Source organism: Dryas octopetala, chromosome 7 (assembly GCF_963921425.1).
Source record: "Dryas octopetala chromosome 7, drDryOcto1.1, whole genome shotgun sequence".
In the NCBI taxonomy this organism is placed as follows: domain Eukaryota; kingdom Viridiplantae; phylum Streptophyta; class Magnoliopsida; order Rosales; family Rosaceae; genus Dryas; species Dryas octopetala.
In genome coordinates this window covers 7,039,299-7,056,366 of record NC_141372.1, presented here as the reverse complement: position 1 = coordinate 7,056,366, position 17,068 = coordinate 7,039,299, and the positions used below count along the sequence as shown (strand labels likewise).

Genomic DNA, 17,068 nt, shown 5'->3' with positions numbered 1-17,068 from the left:
TCTCTTCTTTTTTTTTCTTTTCAATTGCCCCTTGGCCCCCTACCCCTTACATGCTTAAATATACACTAGTTGATTCTAAATAGGGCAATAAATGCGAAGGAAGTCACTCTCTCTAAAAAAACTCAAGTTAGATAAATGCGTGTTCAAATTAGAAATAACTATCACTCTGAAATGTTTGATTAAATAACTTAACTCTTAGGTGATTGATCAATTATCTTATCCAAATACGTAAAATAAAGACCTTTACAAGTTTGTAAAAAATTAAAGACTTGAATTAAGATTGAATAACTCCATCGAATTATAATTTTTCTACCATCATGTGTCTTCTTGATTAAGTAATCTAACTCCACCCTAGCATAAAAGAAATTTGAAATTTACTAAATAGTAAAGGGATGTTGATATTTTGATGTAAGATTCCTTGATTAAGGAATCTAGCTCTAACCCTCACAAGTCACAAAATTTAGGATGTTGATATCCCCATCAAAATATTAGCATTCTTAATTTTGTACGAATCTACTAACACTAGAGGAGTAGAAATTCCTTTCAAAAACTTCTTACTCTTTTATGGAAAATGCAAATAACACTAGAACAACAGGAAAAAAAAAAGTATTTTTATATACTAATGAATGATGATCAACTTAACCTATGCCTTTTGTTTTTTTTGCTCAAGTACATTTATATCCACAAATTATAGGGTTCATTTTAAGTTCGTCCATGAACTCTAAAACATTTCAAATTTCTCTATTAACTATAGGGTTCATTTCAAATTGGTCCACGAACTAACAAAAAACATACAGAATGGTAGACAAAACCGGGTTAACCAAAAAACCGAACCGAACTGGATTATTTATATATATTTTGCATAAAAAAGGTATAAGGTGTTTTTGGAACATGTTGGATTAAAACCTATGACCACTTGAGGAGAGTGAAAATGTAAATTTTCACTACACCAATTAGTCACTTATGATATTTAAGTACATGTAATATATATATAGGCATACTAATATTTGAAATATAATAATTTATAAAATTATAATTGGTATTCTACACCATAACCTTATACACCAAACCATAAAGTCTGAAACCTTATATCTTAAAAATTAACCCTATACTCTAATAATTTTAGTATATAAATTATAAATTATAGTTTTGGACTTTTAGTAATATGTTTACAATATAGAAACTATAAATTATATAAAATATAAACTAGTATAATTTTTAGACTTTTTGCAATGATAATATTTAAATAGAGACCTAATATAATATCTTAAAAAAAGGAATGATATATAAAATATATTTAATTTTATAAATATATATATATATATTTCAAGTATCAATATGCCTATAAATATATTGCATGTACTTGAATTTCATAAGTGATTAAGTGGTGTAGTGGGAATTCATATTTTGACTATCCTCACAAGGTCATACGTTCAATCCCAACATGTGCAAAAAACACCTTACATTTTTTTATTCAATATAAATAACTTTTATATAATATAAAATATATAAATAATTCGGCTCGATTCGGTTTTTTTGTCAAACCCGATATTGTCTACCATTCTGTATATTTTTGTTAGTTCGTGAACCAATTTGAAATGAACCTTATAGTTAATGAGAAAATTTGAAATGTTTTATAATTCGTGAACCAACTTGAAATGAACTCTATAGTTAATGAAAAAATTTGAAATATTTTATAATTCATTCATCAACTTGAAATTGACCCTATAGTTAGTGGATGTAAATGTACTTGAGCCTTTATTTTTATTTTTTGGCAATAAGTTAACCTATGCAATAAATGCTATAACTTGTAGGTAGGCCCAAATTTGCGGTGGTCCCAAGAATCACTGCCAAGTGCCAATTCCTTCGAAATAATCCTTCGTGACTTGAATGAATAGTCTCTTTCATCCATATATAGTAGAATGAGATGGGCTTTCGCACCATTTTTGACCAAAAAATTTGTCTGTTTCTTCTAATATCAGATGGTGGAGATGGCCTTGGCTTCCCTACCATACGGTTCATACTTCCCCTAGATTCACATGAAAGTGATCTATCGAAATACCAATTTGTCAATGGCCAATTTGTCGGGTATCCCTTCGGTTGCCAAGAAAAAAGAAAGACTCTTGCACAAAATTTAAAAATCTCAACTAGTGTGTCAAATTTTCATTTATTCATTTCTAAACTTTTCCTAAATCTCATTTATTTACAAACTAATATGTCATTTACCACATCAATTGGTGATCAAATTCGATGAAATAATTTAGTGCTTGTAATATTATTGAAAATGAAAGTACCAAATGGTAATTACTAATGTTTTTTAAAAGATATATTTTACTTTATTTTAGATATATGAATCTTTTCGAACACATTTCTTATGTTACTAGAATTTAATCGGACATGGTGAAATACATTTTTGCTTATACATGAACAAAAAGTAATGGCTAAGCATGAGTGGAAGAAGCCTAAAATCACACGTGATGACGGTATAGAGACTATGCTAATCTCATACAGTAGTGCTAGACATCCCACATTTTTATACCATAATTTCATACCACCTTATGTGACAACTTACATGACATTCATGCATTGGACACTAAAAAATAAAAACAAAAATCCAAAAAGAAAAAGAAAAACTTTATCTAGTAAAATAATGACACGTAAAATGGTATAAAAATATGGTATAAGAATGTAGTAAATATAGCATTATTCAATCTCATAAGACTTGTAGGCTTGTAGCTTTAATGATAAAAAGTATGCATTCGTTCACCAAAGTTCGTATCTCATGGAAGCTTGTAGCTCTAATGATAAAGAGTAGTTTCTCGCACGTTTAAGATCAAAGTTTGAATCCCCTTCTTCTTTGGCATCCTCCATCTCCTTTCGTGGATTGAATTTCTGGACGATAGCTGATTTTCTAAAAAAAGCAGAAAACATTTTCAAGAATTTGCTCTTGAAAGAATGTGGTTTCTTGGCTGGGGAGTAATAACTGCGGGGGTAAATAGTGAGTGCTGCATTTGGATTGCTATGAACCTTCAACTCAATGGGTTTGGCACTGCGGCAGGGCCTCAGCTCACTAAAGTCTGCCTTGTTCATCCCAATGGGTTTGGCACTGTGGCAAGGCCTTGGCTCTCTAAACTCTGCCCTGCCTTCCTGTTTTTGCAACATTTGATTATCATCCCACACTAACCCTGAGGAGCCTTGCCTCCTAAATGAGACTGATGACCTTGGTAATGCTTCCATGGCCTCTCTAAATCTTATTCTCCTGTTGTGATGATATTTGGCCTGTGCAGTAATTGTGATGTACAAAATCTGGGTGGTTAGGCAATTATATATACCAGAGGAAGAGAGAAAATGCCAATGGGAGAACAAAGAGAAAGAGGTTAGGGGATGGCATCTAAGTGAAGGTAACTTCATAACATGCTTTTGACTAGTCTTCTGTTTTGAAGTTGTTCCTCAGAATCTACAGCCGTAAATAGATTCTGTTGCTGTCCTTTAGAGTCAAGAAGATTATAGAGGCCAAAGATTTTTTATAATTATCCTTAAGATCATTTTTTAGTGGTTAACTAAGGAAAGATCCATTCAGCCCATCTTTTTCTTTGTTTAGAAATAAAAAATAAGAAACAAAAAGGGTATCAAAACAGACCCTAAGATTATTTTTTAACATTTTATATATAAATACAGACATACAATACATTTTATTGTTAAGGATGATCTATTAGGCTAGTCAAAAACTAAGGCAGTTTTCCCCCTTTCACTCTGTTAAGACTTTTAGGTAGAAAGGAGACCATAGAGGTGAGGAGGTTGTAACTCTATCCTCACACCCTATACCACTGGACTACTGGAACTAAAAGCTTCCACTACTTTCCATTAAGTTCAACAAAAACAAAAGGGTGTGATTTTCTTAAACCCTATCAGATGTCATTATAAACAACATTAAAGTACCTGCTTTACATATTGTTTTACCAGAACTAGACAGCATTAGGAGCAGACCGTTGATATGGAAGTCGGGAGTCGGGAACCCCTTCTTCAGCACGTTTGTCTTCAAACCACTTCACAATTCTTTTGCGGGGCAGGTTTGTCACATGCACTATGCTGCTGATAACTGCATTCTGTATCACATTTCAATGCACACAGAGTGTAAGGAAATGACACACTAGTTCTTATAACTTAAGTGAAAGCATAAACCATGTCTCCGAAGCACATGAAAGCTGCCGGGTTGGACGATATATATGTGTGTTTGTGTGTGATAGCAGTAAATCCAGAAATTATTCAATATAAATGATTCACTTACAGTGGGGCGCTTTGTTCTTCTAAAAATTCTTTCGAGGGTTTCAATTTGCACTTTCTTCAATCTCTTTTGAGCAGAAAATCTTTGCTGCATGACATGAATGGGCACCTTCACTGCAGTTTCAACCTCTGCAGCATCTGCAGTTTCAACCTCTGCAGCATCTGCAGTTGTTTCCACAACAGCCTCTTCTACTGTTGTTTCCACCACTATTTCTACAGGCTTTGTTTCAGGCACCGATTTTTTTTGGAGAGGGTTCATCAGGTAAAGCCGCACTCATCATCAAAAGACTTGGAGGGGGTTCACGAAGCAATTCGAGAACAACAGCCCTGTCAAGACAGAGCTCAGCTGCAAGATTTTTTATCTGCACAAAACAGAAGCATAAGGTTTGACAGCATAACCAAAAGCCCCAAATAATGGCAAACAAATTTTCATGAATATGAACCAAAGTGTACTTGACAATCAATTCTCGACTACCATGACAAACAAAAAAAGGAGGGTTTTCCTTTCTATTCCTTATTCATCCTATTAAATTAAATTTACAAACTTTTGCTTATAACCCGTTGTACCAAAAAAATTAATTTCCAAACAAAAAGATAACTATCAAGCAAGAAAAGCAAGATTGATTTAGACCTACACAATTTGAGCTTAAAAAAATAACATTTGCACAAACCAATATGATATCTTCCAGATAAGTGAGTACTAAAAATAGTAAATGTTTCAAATTTTGTGAACAATTCACACAGCTTTTCAGCTACCAAAATTACAAAGCTCTTCAGCTACCAAAATTACACAGCTTCCCAAAGATTCATCAAAACCGAGAGAGAGAGAGAGAGAGAGAGAGAGAGAGAGAGAGAGAGAGAGAGAGAGAGAGAGAGAGAGAGAGAGAGAGAGAGAGAGAGAGAGAGAGAGAGAGAGAGAGAGAGAGAGAGAGAGAGAGAGAGAGAGAGAGAGAGAGAGAGAGAGAGACTTACACTGGTTTTGCGTTTACCGACTTTTAAAGCATAAGCCAATCTCCGAAGTTGCCAAGTCTTCAGCTTCACAGGAGTTTCCACTTCATCCTCATCATCATCATCATCTTCTTCTTCTTCTACTTCTACTTCTTCTACTTCTTGGGCATCGATCTCAATAACATCATCATCATCCTCCTCATCATCTTCGTCGTCTTCTTCTTCATCATCATCAATCCCAAATACCGCTGCTAGTTCCTGTTCAAGCCTAGCAAGGTCTTCTTCGCTTATATCGTCCTCACCATCATCTTCAAAAAACGCATCGTCGTGTTTGAGGTCCTCCTCGAGCAGCTGAAACAGTGCCTCTATAGCATCCCCCTTCCCTTCCTTAACTTCCTTCTTCTTAGCCAAACTTTTCTACATTTCAGAACCAGAATTTGCAGTCAATTTCAGCTTTTCCAAACAGACAAAAAGCACTTCCAAAAAAGCTCACCTTTACCTTCTTTGTCTTCGGCTGAGATGACGTGACTTCTGGACGGAGGTTTTTACGGCGAGCAAAGGCGAGTGTTGATGAGAACCGGGTCGGAAAGTGACGTGGCAGGACCAGATTGGTGAGTGCGGGTCGGCTCAATAGGACCCATTCGTGGCGGGAAGACGGTGGACAGTGAAACCCTTTGGGAGTGTTCAGCGCCGAAGCAAACGCCATTTGCTCTCAATGTGCTCTGCTGCCAAAACGGTACCGTTTTTAAGATCACAGAACCGCACCGCTTCTGAGAACTCCGATGACAAAAACAAAAAAGGCGCCGCCTTTCGGCCACTCGGTTCGGGTTTATCTACTTCCAGTCTGCGCGCCTTAAACGACAGTTGTTAACACCGTTTCAGGCTAAACCCCTTTTGTTTAAGTTTTTTTTGGGCCTCAGGTTCAACTGTTAATTGTCTGGGCCTAGTGAGCACAATTTAAAGCCCACCACCGTTTTGAGAAGGAACGAAACTACGTCGTTTTACTACACAAATTGCTCCGCCTTCCGGCTGCGATTGACTTATTGCCTAGGCAGATACTAGGCAGCATAGTAAGTTTCATCTCTGTGTCTGAATTGAAGTCAATAATGGCAACTTCTTCTTCTTCTTCTTCATCATCATCGTCGTCGTCAAAAAAAGGATGGTTAGGCAACATCTCATCAATAGCTTCTCGGGTCTATTTCTTGCTCATCATTCTTCAGATCCCGCTTTTCAGGTACTGTAATTCACTCAATTAATTCCCTCTCTCTGCCCCCAAATCTTATTATTATTATTTTTTTGAATTTTATTCCTAGTTGTTCAACTTGTTAGTTAGGCTATCTGGGTGTGCTTTATTTTTGCTCATTTACATGTTTTAGCATCTGGGTATTGGTAGTTTCTGGGTTTATCGAACCTGGGTTGATGAAATCTTCTTTGGGCTTGTCTGGAATCTGGATTTGCACATTTTGAAGTTGTTGGGATTTGTTAAACTTAATGTTTACCAATGGAATGAATCTCTTATTTGTTTTAGATCGGTTAACTTGATATTGTAACTACCCAAAGTTGTGCTCTAGGATCTCCCAGTTTTTTTTTCAGTTTAGCAGTCGAATTCATGTAATTGGTTCACTATATGCTTGTTTAATTGTGTTTTTTTAAAGTGGAAATGGATTAATGCATGGTTGTTTGCGCAAATTTCTAATTGAAGGAAAGGCTCTAAAGTTAAGGCCTTAGAGAACATATTTCCAGAAATAGTTACAATTGCATTAATGTAAAGTATCATGTTTACAGGTTCATGTGGGATCCAGAAGTAGTTGAAATTTCCAGATATATATCTATTTTCTTAGATGCTCATAATTTGTATTTGATTAGTTCTGAATTTATCTCCATGTATTACTTCTCCATTTGTTCCTCCGGCTTGTCTGGATGAGAAGAACAAAATTGAATTCACAAAAACTCTTTGTTCTTATTTAATGGCCCTGATATGTGGCAATATATATCAAGAAAAAAAAAATGTGGAACTCTCTATATATGGCTAAAGTATCATGTTTATGGGTTCATGTTCCTCCATAGTTCAATTTTCTTTCTGTTGCAGAGTTCCATGCAGATCTGGTATGTGTACCACACCATTGCATGTCACATCTTCCCAGTTGGTTGCAAGCGAGGTCTTTCCTGTTAGTGTAGTAAAGGGCCTTCTCTACCCTGGAGCTGTTGCAAATGGCCTTGTAAGGAATATGACCGTTCCAAGCTGGGGTAACATATTAGACATCTATAACTTGACCGGTGCAAAGGAAGCCTCTCCAGTTACCGATCTCCAGCGCTTAGAGGTTCCATTTCTCAACTGATCATTTCCCTTTTATGTTGTCTAAAGCATATTCAATTTTAGCTTGAGGAAGCCTACAATTTTTTTATTTGGTATTTCCTGTCTCGATTAAATTCTGGATTGTTACTATGATATTTTCTATTTCTATACTTTTCCACTCAATTTTCCAATCTGTGAATCATGCCAACCATAGGGAGCTAATTTTTTTTTTTTTTTTTTTTTTTTTCCAATTGGATTTTACATGGTTAATATGTATGATAGAAAGCTGATTTAAATTAGGGAAATCAGATATTTGAGTAATTATTTTCTTACTGACTCCGAAGCATGTCAAGGGAGTGAACGCTTTGAAGTAGATGTGTGGGATCCATTTTCATCCTAAAGTACCTGAAACTTCAAGTCCTCCATGTTTTTCCTTGAATAGGGCATTAAACGTGTCTTAGGATTCCATATCAGTACTAGCAAGCTATTAGGCTTTCTCTTCGGACAATATTTAGCAGTAATGTCATCTCTGTTTTTTAATTTCATTCACCAGGTTCTAGCAGGAAGCTACTTCGCCGTGGCTGGAGCCCTTGTGGGTCTTCTAAAACGAGGGAGGATGAGCATGTTTGGGACGCTTCTAGTAATTTGGGGCCTCATCAAAGAAGGGATCCTCGGAAAGCCTGTGAACACAGATCCTACAACAGCTGTCTTTGTCTACCCAACTATGTTGCTTGCCCTGATCTCTGCCTTCTCATCTGTAAAGTATGATATGAAGAAGGTTGTTAAAAGTGCACCTGCTAGGCCTATTGCAAAGCCTCTTCAGAGGTCTTCAAAATCTAAGCTGAAATGAGCTGAATGTAATCCATCAAATTTTTGTTCAACTTCTCACAGTTAATGAGTTCAAACTGTATGTTTCGATCTGTACGTTTTCTTGCCAAGATTATTTCTGAAATTTTCATTTGTTAAAGTTATCGGTTGTTTCTCCAATGTATCTCGTATAAATCTCAGTACATGGATTTAGAAAGTTAGACAAATATGGGGTTGAGAAAGTGAGATGAATCTAGCAGACGATACTGCACTGGATGGTTCTTCCGGAGCCTTGCGCAACGTAGAAAGATACTCATAGAACAAAACTTTTCTCTTATAACATTTACGTGAAATTTACTATTATATGGTGAGACCTACATTATGACTGGTTCATACAAAAGATCCTGAGTGTGTAGCTGGCTTGTCTATGATTCTCTTTTCTTTTGAGTGCGTAGCTTTCGACCGACAAAAAAAAAAGTGTGTAGCTGGATTAATATTTACATAATACTTGAAGAGTCAGAGGTGTACATACATGGGTCTTTGTCTGTAGTCCATGTTATATAAATCCAACATAATGAATGTCAGAGATGGCAGCTGACATCTCATTTTTTCCAAGATTATGAATGGCCATGTAATACCATTGAATACTACGTATAATAGAGCGAGTACTAAGCTACACTCAACAGATTGTTTACCAAATTTTGTTCTGAAAAATAATAGTAGGTTGTGTAGAAATTTCAGCGGAAAATAAGAGTAGATACATGACTTTTAGTCATTTACATATAGTAAGGGTAAGGAGAACCTTCTACAGTTCTACTATCGGCCTTCGTTTTTCATGGCGCTGGAATGGTTTTCTAATTCAAAGGTCAAAGACGTGCACAAACGTACAAAAAAGAAAAAGCAACGAAGCAAGCTCTGATCCGTTTACCTGAGCTCTAAGCAACTTGTTCTTACATAATACATGTAGCCCCATAATTGTGCTATTCTTAACAGCATATCTATTTCTTTCTCTCTTCTGGTACACTGAAAGCAACAGCATTTCTATTTCGTTCATCTACCAGAGGAGCAAACGATCTGGGTTTATACATATACAATTCAGCATTTCTAGTCATATCTACCTTTTGCAGGTGCGAATTCACTCCCTCCTTTGTTCTTTTTCTCAATTCATAATCTGTTGTTTGGGTAGTACCTGTTGATAATAGAATCCCACATCGAAAGTTATAACTTGCATAACAATATAAAATATCTTGATCTCTTCACTCATTACCGATTAGTATTGAGTTGTATGCTATAACTTATTAACTTGCACATGGAATCAAAGCTAAGCTAACAGTACCCTTCTCCACTAATTGCACTATGTTTGCACATCCTTTGTCTTGAAGCTTTAAGTTTCTTATATTTCATTGTAGTTGGGAATTGGAATCAAGCAAAATTTCAAATGGGTATCTTCTAATTTTGTTCTTTCTTATAATGAAATTTGGATTTGCCTCGGTATGTTTTGATTGGAAGCAAAAATCTAAATGAGGATAATATCTACTATCTGCCACCATTATACATGGATTTGGGTTTTTTTTTGAATAATAATTCATACAAGATTTTCGTTTTGTTTGCTTTTCCTACTTTCTCCAATCAACTAAATGGAAATTGAAAAATGTATAACACATGAGTGGAGGGAAATCAAGGAAGAAATATAGTAAAGAACAAAGGTATTGTCAGAAAAGACTTGTGTTTTAATGTAAACCCTGACTTTTCTCATAAGAAATCACATCGCTAGTTGTTTGGGACCACGTTGACCAACAGAGTTTTGTATGAATTTTCACAACCATCTATGGTTGATCTTGGAATGTTAGTAATGAAGTATTTGTTGATGTGGTGCCAGGAACCATCATCCTCGTCATCTATTCAATCACAACAATGCGTCGATAGAAAATGGAAAAAGGGAATCATGGTACATTAGTAACTTCGGTGAGAGAAGTATTGTATAAGTTGTATCCACTGTCCTCTTCATGTTGTATCTACAGAGTTCCCAAGCGACAACGGCGTGTAAGTGAAAAGGCCTACACACCTCAGGTAGTCTCTATAGGCCCACTTCACCATGGCAAGGAAGACTTAAAAGCCATGGAAGAGTACAAAAATAGGTACCTACAAGCTTTCTTAGATCGTACCACGCTAAGTTTAAAGGATTGTATAATTATGATACAGGCCAAAGAAGAGACACTGCGCGGTTGTTATGCAGAGACCATTGAGTTTAGCAGTGATGAATTTGTAAGAATCATTCTAGTGGATGCTGCCTTCATCATTGAGGTCTTATTCAGGTATTGTTTCCCTGATAGTGTGAGAGATCAGAATGACCGCATATTTAACAAACCATGGATGTTACAGGACGTATGGCCTGACATGCGGATGCTTGAAAATCAGCTGCCATTCTTCATTCTTAAGGATCTTTTTGACCCTGACAAAATTACATTCCCTCCTTACATTACTGAGAGTCAGAGGCCTTCAATAATTGATCTTTCTCACCATTTCTTCAAAAATCTAATGCATATAGAGGTAATGGAAGACACTTTGGATATGATACGCTCTTCTCATGTAGAAGTAGAACATTTTGTTGATTTTTGTAGAAAATTATATCCACCACCTCTATCGCAATCACAAGATCGAAGGAAACTTGAAACACTAACCACACCCAGCGTGACAGAGCTACACCAGGCAGGAGTCAGGTTACAGGTGGGATCAAACCAAAAAATATTGGACATACGATTCAGTAGTAATGGGATTCTGGAAATTCCAAAGTTAACAATAAGTGATCAAACAGAGGTTACAATCACAAATCTTCTTGTCTTTGAACAAAGCGAATGCAAAGACGAAGAGAAATACATAAATGATTATTTGGTCATAATGAATAGTCTTGTGAAGACCCGAGAGGACGTGGAGTTGCTGGTTAGGCACGGAATTCTTGAAAATAAACTCGGCGACAACAGGAAGGGGTGTACTCTGATTAAGAACCTTGCCGATGGAGTTGTGGAGTCCAAGGACTACTTCTATTTTGTCACTCTTTGTGAGAATCTGAACAAGTACTACAGTATGCCCCGGCACAAATGGAAGTGGTATTTGAGAAAACATTTTTTCAACTCACCTTGGGCAACTAAAGAAATCATTGCAGCTGTTATTCTCCTCGTACTAACTCTCATACAAACGGTGTGCTCCATCATCTCTGCTTGTCAAGCACAAATGGTAAGTTCCTCCTTGCCTCATACTCACTCTCATATCAGTACTAGAAGCTATTGTTAGGAGTAAAACTTTCGTGGGCTTTGTATCTAAATCTCTCATCATGTAACTGCACATGTGGAGTAAGATAGATACATAAAATGTATGTATATCCCCGTGTGATACGTAAGCTTTTCTCTCCATTATTATTATTAGGCCTTCTCTAACCCTATCTCTGATTTTTGATTAACTAGTCACCAGGTTCTAGCAGGAACTAGAGCCCTTGTGGCCTCAACAAAGAAGGGATCTCGGAAAGCCTGTGAACACAAAATCTGTGTATGTCTACCCAACTATGCTGATTTCTCTGATCTCTGTGTTCTCATCTGTGAAGTATGATATATGTGAAGTTTTTATAAGTGCACCTGCTAGGCCCATTGCAAAGTCTCTTCAAACTTTCAAAGGTGTTCAAAATCTAATAATCTGAATGAGTTGAAATGTGTAATCCATCAAATTTTTGCTCAACTTTTCACAGTTAATGAATTCAAATTGTACAATTGGTCAAAAAAAAAAAAAAAAGAATTCAAATTGTAATGTAGTCACAACCTACTTTAATTTTCTGATGGTTAATGTCCTCTTGGTGACTTTGTAGCTTATATGAATACACATAATTTCCATGGATATTTTCTGTTCTTGAAGATTTGGGCATATCAGCCGATGTTGTAACTTAAAGCTGTTGTTATTCTCAGCCCAAAAAAAACAAAAAGTATTGTTTTATTGGTGAATTTTTGTTTTTTTATCATTCTCAGTCTTTCACAAATGGTCAATAGCTTTTATTGTGAATTGAAGACATTTTCTCAACTCACCTTGGCCAACTAAAGAAATCATTGCAGCTGTTATTTTCCTCATACTCACTCTCATATCAGTTGCTAGCCATTGTTAGACTTTCTCTTCTGACAATAAGATAATGTCGTCTCTGTTTTTTTATTTAGAAAGATAAATATGGGGTTGAGAAAGTGCGATGAATCTAGTAGTATCTTATAGCATGAACATGCACAACATATGTCGCAATTGAATGGATCTTCTGGAGCCTTACTTGACATTTATACACTACACATCCAACGCAAGATAGAATTAAAGCTAAAGTTATAGCATGGGCCTTTTATACATAACCTATAACACACGCGTAAATCACTGCTAGTATATGCCTACATGCATGTTGCGAGAAGAAGATTGTATATGACACTAACTTGCTGGTCCATGTTCTGCCACTAAATTCCACTCGTGCAAGTCGGCATATGACCGTGTTATGAATTCCATGCTTAAATCTAATGGACAAAACTCTACTCTCTGTATTTAGATTATAGTACTCAAATGTCCCACACGTGAGAATGTGGACTGTAATGTTGTTCCACATTGAAAAATTATAGCTTTGTATAATTACTTATAATATCATTTTCCTATGTCCAAGTAGTTTTGGATTAGATGCTCCAATTTCGATCAAGGACTTCTTAGCAATTGGAAAGGTTAAGTTCATTCCAACAAAAGCACTAGGACTAGGACCCCAGCCCTGGAGCGTGATCAAAAAATTCACAAACAATTTTTCTTTTCTTTTGAGTGCGTAGCTTTCGCCTTTCGACCGAAAAAAAAAAAGTGTGTAGCTGGATTAATATTTTCATAATAATTGAAGAGTCAGAGGTGTACATACATGGGTCTTTGTCTGTAGTCCATGTTATATAAATCCAACATAATGAATGTCAGAGATGGCAGCTGACATCTCATTTTTTCCAAGATTATGAATGGCCATGTAATACCATTGAATACTACGTATAATAGAGCGAGTACTAATGCTACACTCAACAGATTGTTTACCAAATTTTGTTCTGAAAAATAATAGTAGGGTGTGTAGAAATTTCAGCGGAAAATAAGAGTAGATACAAGACATTTTGTCATTTACATAAGTAAGGATAAGGAGAACACCTTCTACTATCGGCCTTTGTTTTTCATGTGGCTGGAATGGTTTACTAATTCAAAGGTCAAAGACGTGCACAAATGTACAAAAAAGAAAACGCAACGAAGCAAGCTCTGATCCGTTTACCTGAGCTCCGAGCAACTTGTTCTTAATACATATAGCCCCATAATTGTGCTGTTCTTAACAGCATATCTATTTCTTTCTTTCTTCTGGTATAGTGAAAGCAACAGCATTTCTATTTCGTTCATCTACCAGAGGAGCAAACAATCTGGGTTTATACATATACAATTCAGCATTTCTATTCATATCTACCCTTTGCAGGTGCGAATTCACTCCCTTCTCTGTTCTTTTTCTCAATTCATAATCTGTTGTTTGGGTGGTACCTGTTGATAATAGAATCCCACATCAAAAGTTATAACTTGCATAACAATATATAATATCTTGATCTCTTTATTCATTGCCGATTAGTATTGGGTTGTATGCTATAACTTATTAACTTGCACATGGAATCAAAGCTAAGCTAACAGTACCCTTCTCCACTAATTGCACTATGTTTGCACATCCTTTGTCTTGAAGCTTTAAGTTTCTTATATTTCATTGTAGTTGGGAATTGGAATCAAGCCAAAATTTCATATGGGTATCTTCTAATTTTGTTCTTTCTTATAATTTTGTTCGGTATGTTTTGATTGGAAGCAAAAATCTAAATGAGGATAATATCTACTATCTGCCACCATTATACATGGATTTGGGTTTTTTTTTTGAATAATAATTCATACAAGATTTTCATTTTGTTTGCTTTTCCTACTTTCTCCAATCAACTAAATGGAAATTGAAAAATGTATAACATATGAGTGGAGGGAAATCAAGGAAGAAATATAGTAAAGAACAAAGGTATTGTCAGAAAAGACTTGTGTTTTAATGTAAGCCCTGACTTTTCTCATAAGAAATCACATCGCTAGTTGTTTGGGACCACGTTGACCAACAGAGTTTTGTATGAATTTTCACAACCATCTATGGTTGATTTGGCATCTTGGAATGTTAGTAATGAAGTATTTGTTGATGTGGTGCCAGGAACCATCATCCTCGTCATCTATTCAATCACAACAATGCGTCGATAGAAAATGGAAAAAGGGAATCATGGTACATTAGTAACTTCGGTGAGAGAAGTATTGTATAAGTTGTATCCACTGTCCTCTTCATGTTGTATCTACAGAGTTCCCAAGCGACAACGGCGTGTAAGTGAAAAGGCCTACACACCTCAGGTAGTCTCTATAGGCCCACTTCACCATGGCAAGGAAGACTTAAAAGCCATGGAAGAGTACAAAAATAGGTACCTACAAGCTTTCTTAGATCGTACCACGCTAAGTTTAAAGGATTGTATAATTATGATACAGGCCAAAGAAGAGACACTGCGCGGTTGTTATGCAGAGACCATTGAGTTTAGCAGTGATGAATTTGTAAGAATTATTCTAGTGGATGCTGCCTTCATCATTGAGGTCTTATTCAGGTATCGTTTCCCTGATAGTATCAGAGATAAGAATGACCGCATATTTAACAAACCATGGATGTTACACGACGTATGGCCTGACATGCGGATGCTTGAAAATCAGCTGCCATTCTTCATTCTTAAGGATCTTTTTGACCCTGACAAAATTACATTCCCTCCTTACATTACTGAGAGTGAGAGGCCTTCAATAATTGATCTTTCTCACCATTTCTTCAAAAATCTAATGCATATAGAGGTTATGGAAGACACTTTGGATAAGATACGCTCTTCTCATGTAGAAGTAGAACATTTTGTTGATTTTTGTAGAAAATTGTATCCACCGCCTCTACCGCAATCACAAGATCGAAGGAAACTCGAAACACTAACCACACCCAGCATGACAGAGCTACACCAGGCAGGAGTCAGGTTACAGGTGGGATCAAACCAAAAAATATTGGACATACGATTCAGTAGTAATGGGATTCTGGAAATTCCAAAGTTAACAATAAGTGATCAAACAGAGGTTACAATCACAAATCTTCTTGTCTTTGAACAAAGCCAATGCAAAGACGAAGAGAAATACATAAATGATTATTTTGTCATAATGAATAGTCTTGTGAAGACCCGAGAGGACGTGGAGTTACTGGTTAGGTACGGAATTCTTGAAAACAAACTCGGCGACAACAGGAAAGGGTGTACTCTGATTAAGAACCTTGCCGATGGGGTTGTGGAGTCCAAGAACTACTTCTATTTTGTCACTCTTTGTGAGAATCTGAACAAGTACTACAGTATGTCCCGGCACAAATGGAAGTTGTATTTGAGAAAACATTTTTTCAACTCACCTTGGGCAACAAAAGAAATCATTGCAGCTGTTATTTTCCTCGTACTCACTCTCATACAAACGGTGTGCTCCATCATCTCTGCTTATAAAGCATAAATGGTAAGTTCCTCCTTGCCTCATACTCACTCTCATATCAGTACTAGCAAGCTATTGTTAGGAGTAAAACTTTCATGTAACGGGCTTTGTTTCTAAATCTCTCATCATGTGACTGCACGTGATGGGTAAGATAAATACATAAGAATTATGTATATGCCCCGTGATACACGTAAGTTTTTCTCTCCATTATTATTAATTAGGCCTTCTCTTATGAAAATATCTATTAGTAACCCTATCTCTGATCACCAGGTTCTAGCAGGAAGCTACTTTGCTGTGGCCTCAACAAACAAGGGATCCTCGAAAAGCCTGTGAACACAATAGCTGTGTATGTCTACCCAACTATGCTGATTGCTATGCTGTGTTCTCATCTGTGAAGTATGATGTGAAGGTTGTTATAAGTGCACCTGCTAGGCCCATTGCAAAGTCTCTTCATAGGTGTTCAAAATCTAATAATCTGAATGAGTTGAAATGTGTAATATACATCAAATTTTTGCTCAACTTTTCACAGTTAATGAATTCAAATTGTAATGTAGTCACAACCTACTTTAATTTTCTGATGGTTAATGTCTTCTTGGTGACTTTGTAGCTTATATGAATACACAATTTCCATGGGTATTTTCGGTTCTTGAAGATTTGGGCATATCAGCAGATGCTGTAACTTAAAAAAGTTGTTATACTCGGCCCAAAAAACAAAAAGTATTGTTTTATTGGTGAATTTTTATTTTTTATCAATAACTGTAGTCTATGAGATTTAAACTTAATATCTACTCTCACAAAATGGTCAATAGCTTTTATTGTGAATTGAAGACGTACATTTTCTCAACCCACCTTAGGCAATGCATGTCATCTCTGTTTTTTGAGAAAGTGCAATGAATCTAGTAGGCGATACTACATGGTTAGCATGAACATGCACAACATACCTCACAATTGAATGGATCTTCTGGAGCCTTACTTGACATTTATACACAACACATCCAACGCAAGATAGAATTAAAGCAAAAGTTATAGCATGAGCCTGTTAGCAAATAAATGAACGGTTCTGGTAAAAGTTAGACTCACCGTTATTTAGTTGATAATGGTTACCTAGCAAAACGATTTTTGATTTGGTTGATTTTTTGCAGAGATAATTCTTAG

General features: G+C 36.1%; 4 protein-coding genes across 5 annotated transcripts; 3 read left to right on the top strand and 1 right to left on the bottom strand.

Annotated features, from left to right (window-relative positions):
- Window positions 1–3,878: 3,878 nt before the first annotated feature.
- On the bottom strand, window positions 3,879–6,154 carry OCP3 (overexpressor of cationic peroxidase 3). The gene is given in 5 exon segments (XM_086251117.1): window positions 3,879–4,106; window positions 4,289–4,531; window positions 4,533–4,646; window positions 5,257–5,649; window positions 5,732–6,154. Coding segments are annotated over 5 exon segments (1,098 nt in total). The 5' UTR covers window positions 5,939–6,154; the 3' UTR covers window positions 3,879–3,965.
- Window positions 6,155–6,280: 126 nt separating this feature from the next.
- On the top strand, window positions 6,281–8,515 carry LOC147279134 (tail fiber). The gene is made up of 3 exons (XM_086251118.1): window positions 6,281–6,466; window positions 7,322–7,553; window positions 8,082–8,515. Exons 1-3 carry the CDS (start codon window positions 6,339–6,341, stop codon window positions 8,376–8,378), a joined length of 657 nt encoding a protein of 218 aa, XP_086107244.1. The 5' UTR covers window positions 6,281–6,338; the 3' UTR covers window positions 8,379–8,515.
- Window positions 8,516–9,198: 683 nt separating this feature from the next.
- On the top strand, window positions 9,199–12,324 carry LOC147279133 (UPF0481 protein At3g47200-like). 2 transcript variants are annotated; one of them, XM_086250979.1, is made up of 3 exons: window positions 9,199–9,462; window positions 10,215–11,569; window positions 11,804–12,324. In XM_086250979.1, exons 2-3 carry the CDS (start codon window positions 10,265–10,267, stop codon window positions 11,936–11,938), a joined length of 1,440 nt encoding a protein of 479 aa, XP_086107105.1. In that variant the 5' UTR covers window positions 9,199–9,462; window positions 10,215–10,264; the 3' UTR covers window positions 11,939–12,324. The 2 variants fall into 2 exon arrangements, with proteins under 2 accessions (XP_086107105.1, XP_086107106.1); XM_086250980.1 differs by having other exon boundaries at window positions 9,205–9,462; window positions 11,797–11,963.
- A 1,268-nt stretch (window positions 12,325–13,592) lies between these two features.
- Window positions 13,593–16,564, top strand: LOC147279132 (UPF0481 protein At3g47200-like). Its single transcript, XM_086252607.1, has 3 exons — window positions 13,593–13,832; window positions 14,583–15,937; window positions 16,184–16,564. The coding sequence occupies exon 2, from the start codon at window positions 14,633–14,635 to the stop codon at window positions 15,932–15,934; it is 1,302 nt and encodes a 433-aa protein (XP_086108733.1). The 5' UTR covers window positions 13,593–13,832; window positions 14,583–14,632; the 3' UTR covers window positions 15,935–15,937; window positions 16,184–16,564.
- Window positions 16,565–17,068: the final 504 nt, after the last annotated feature.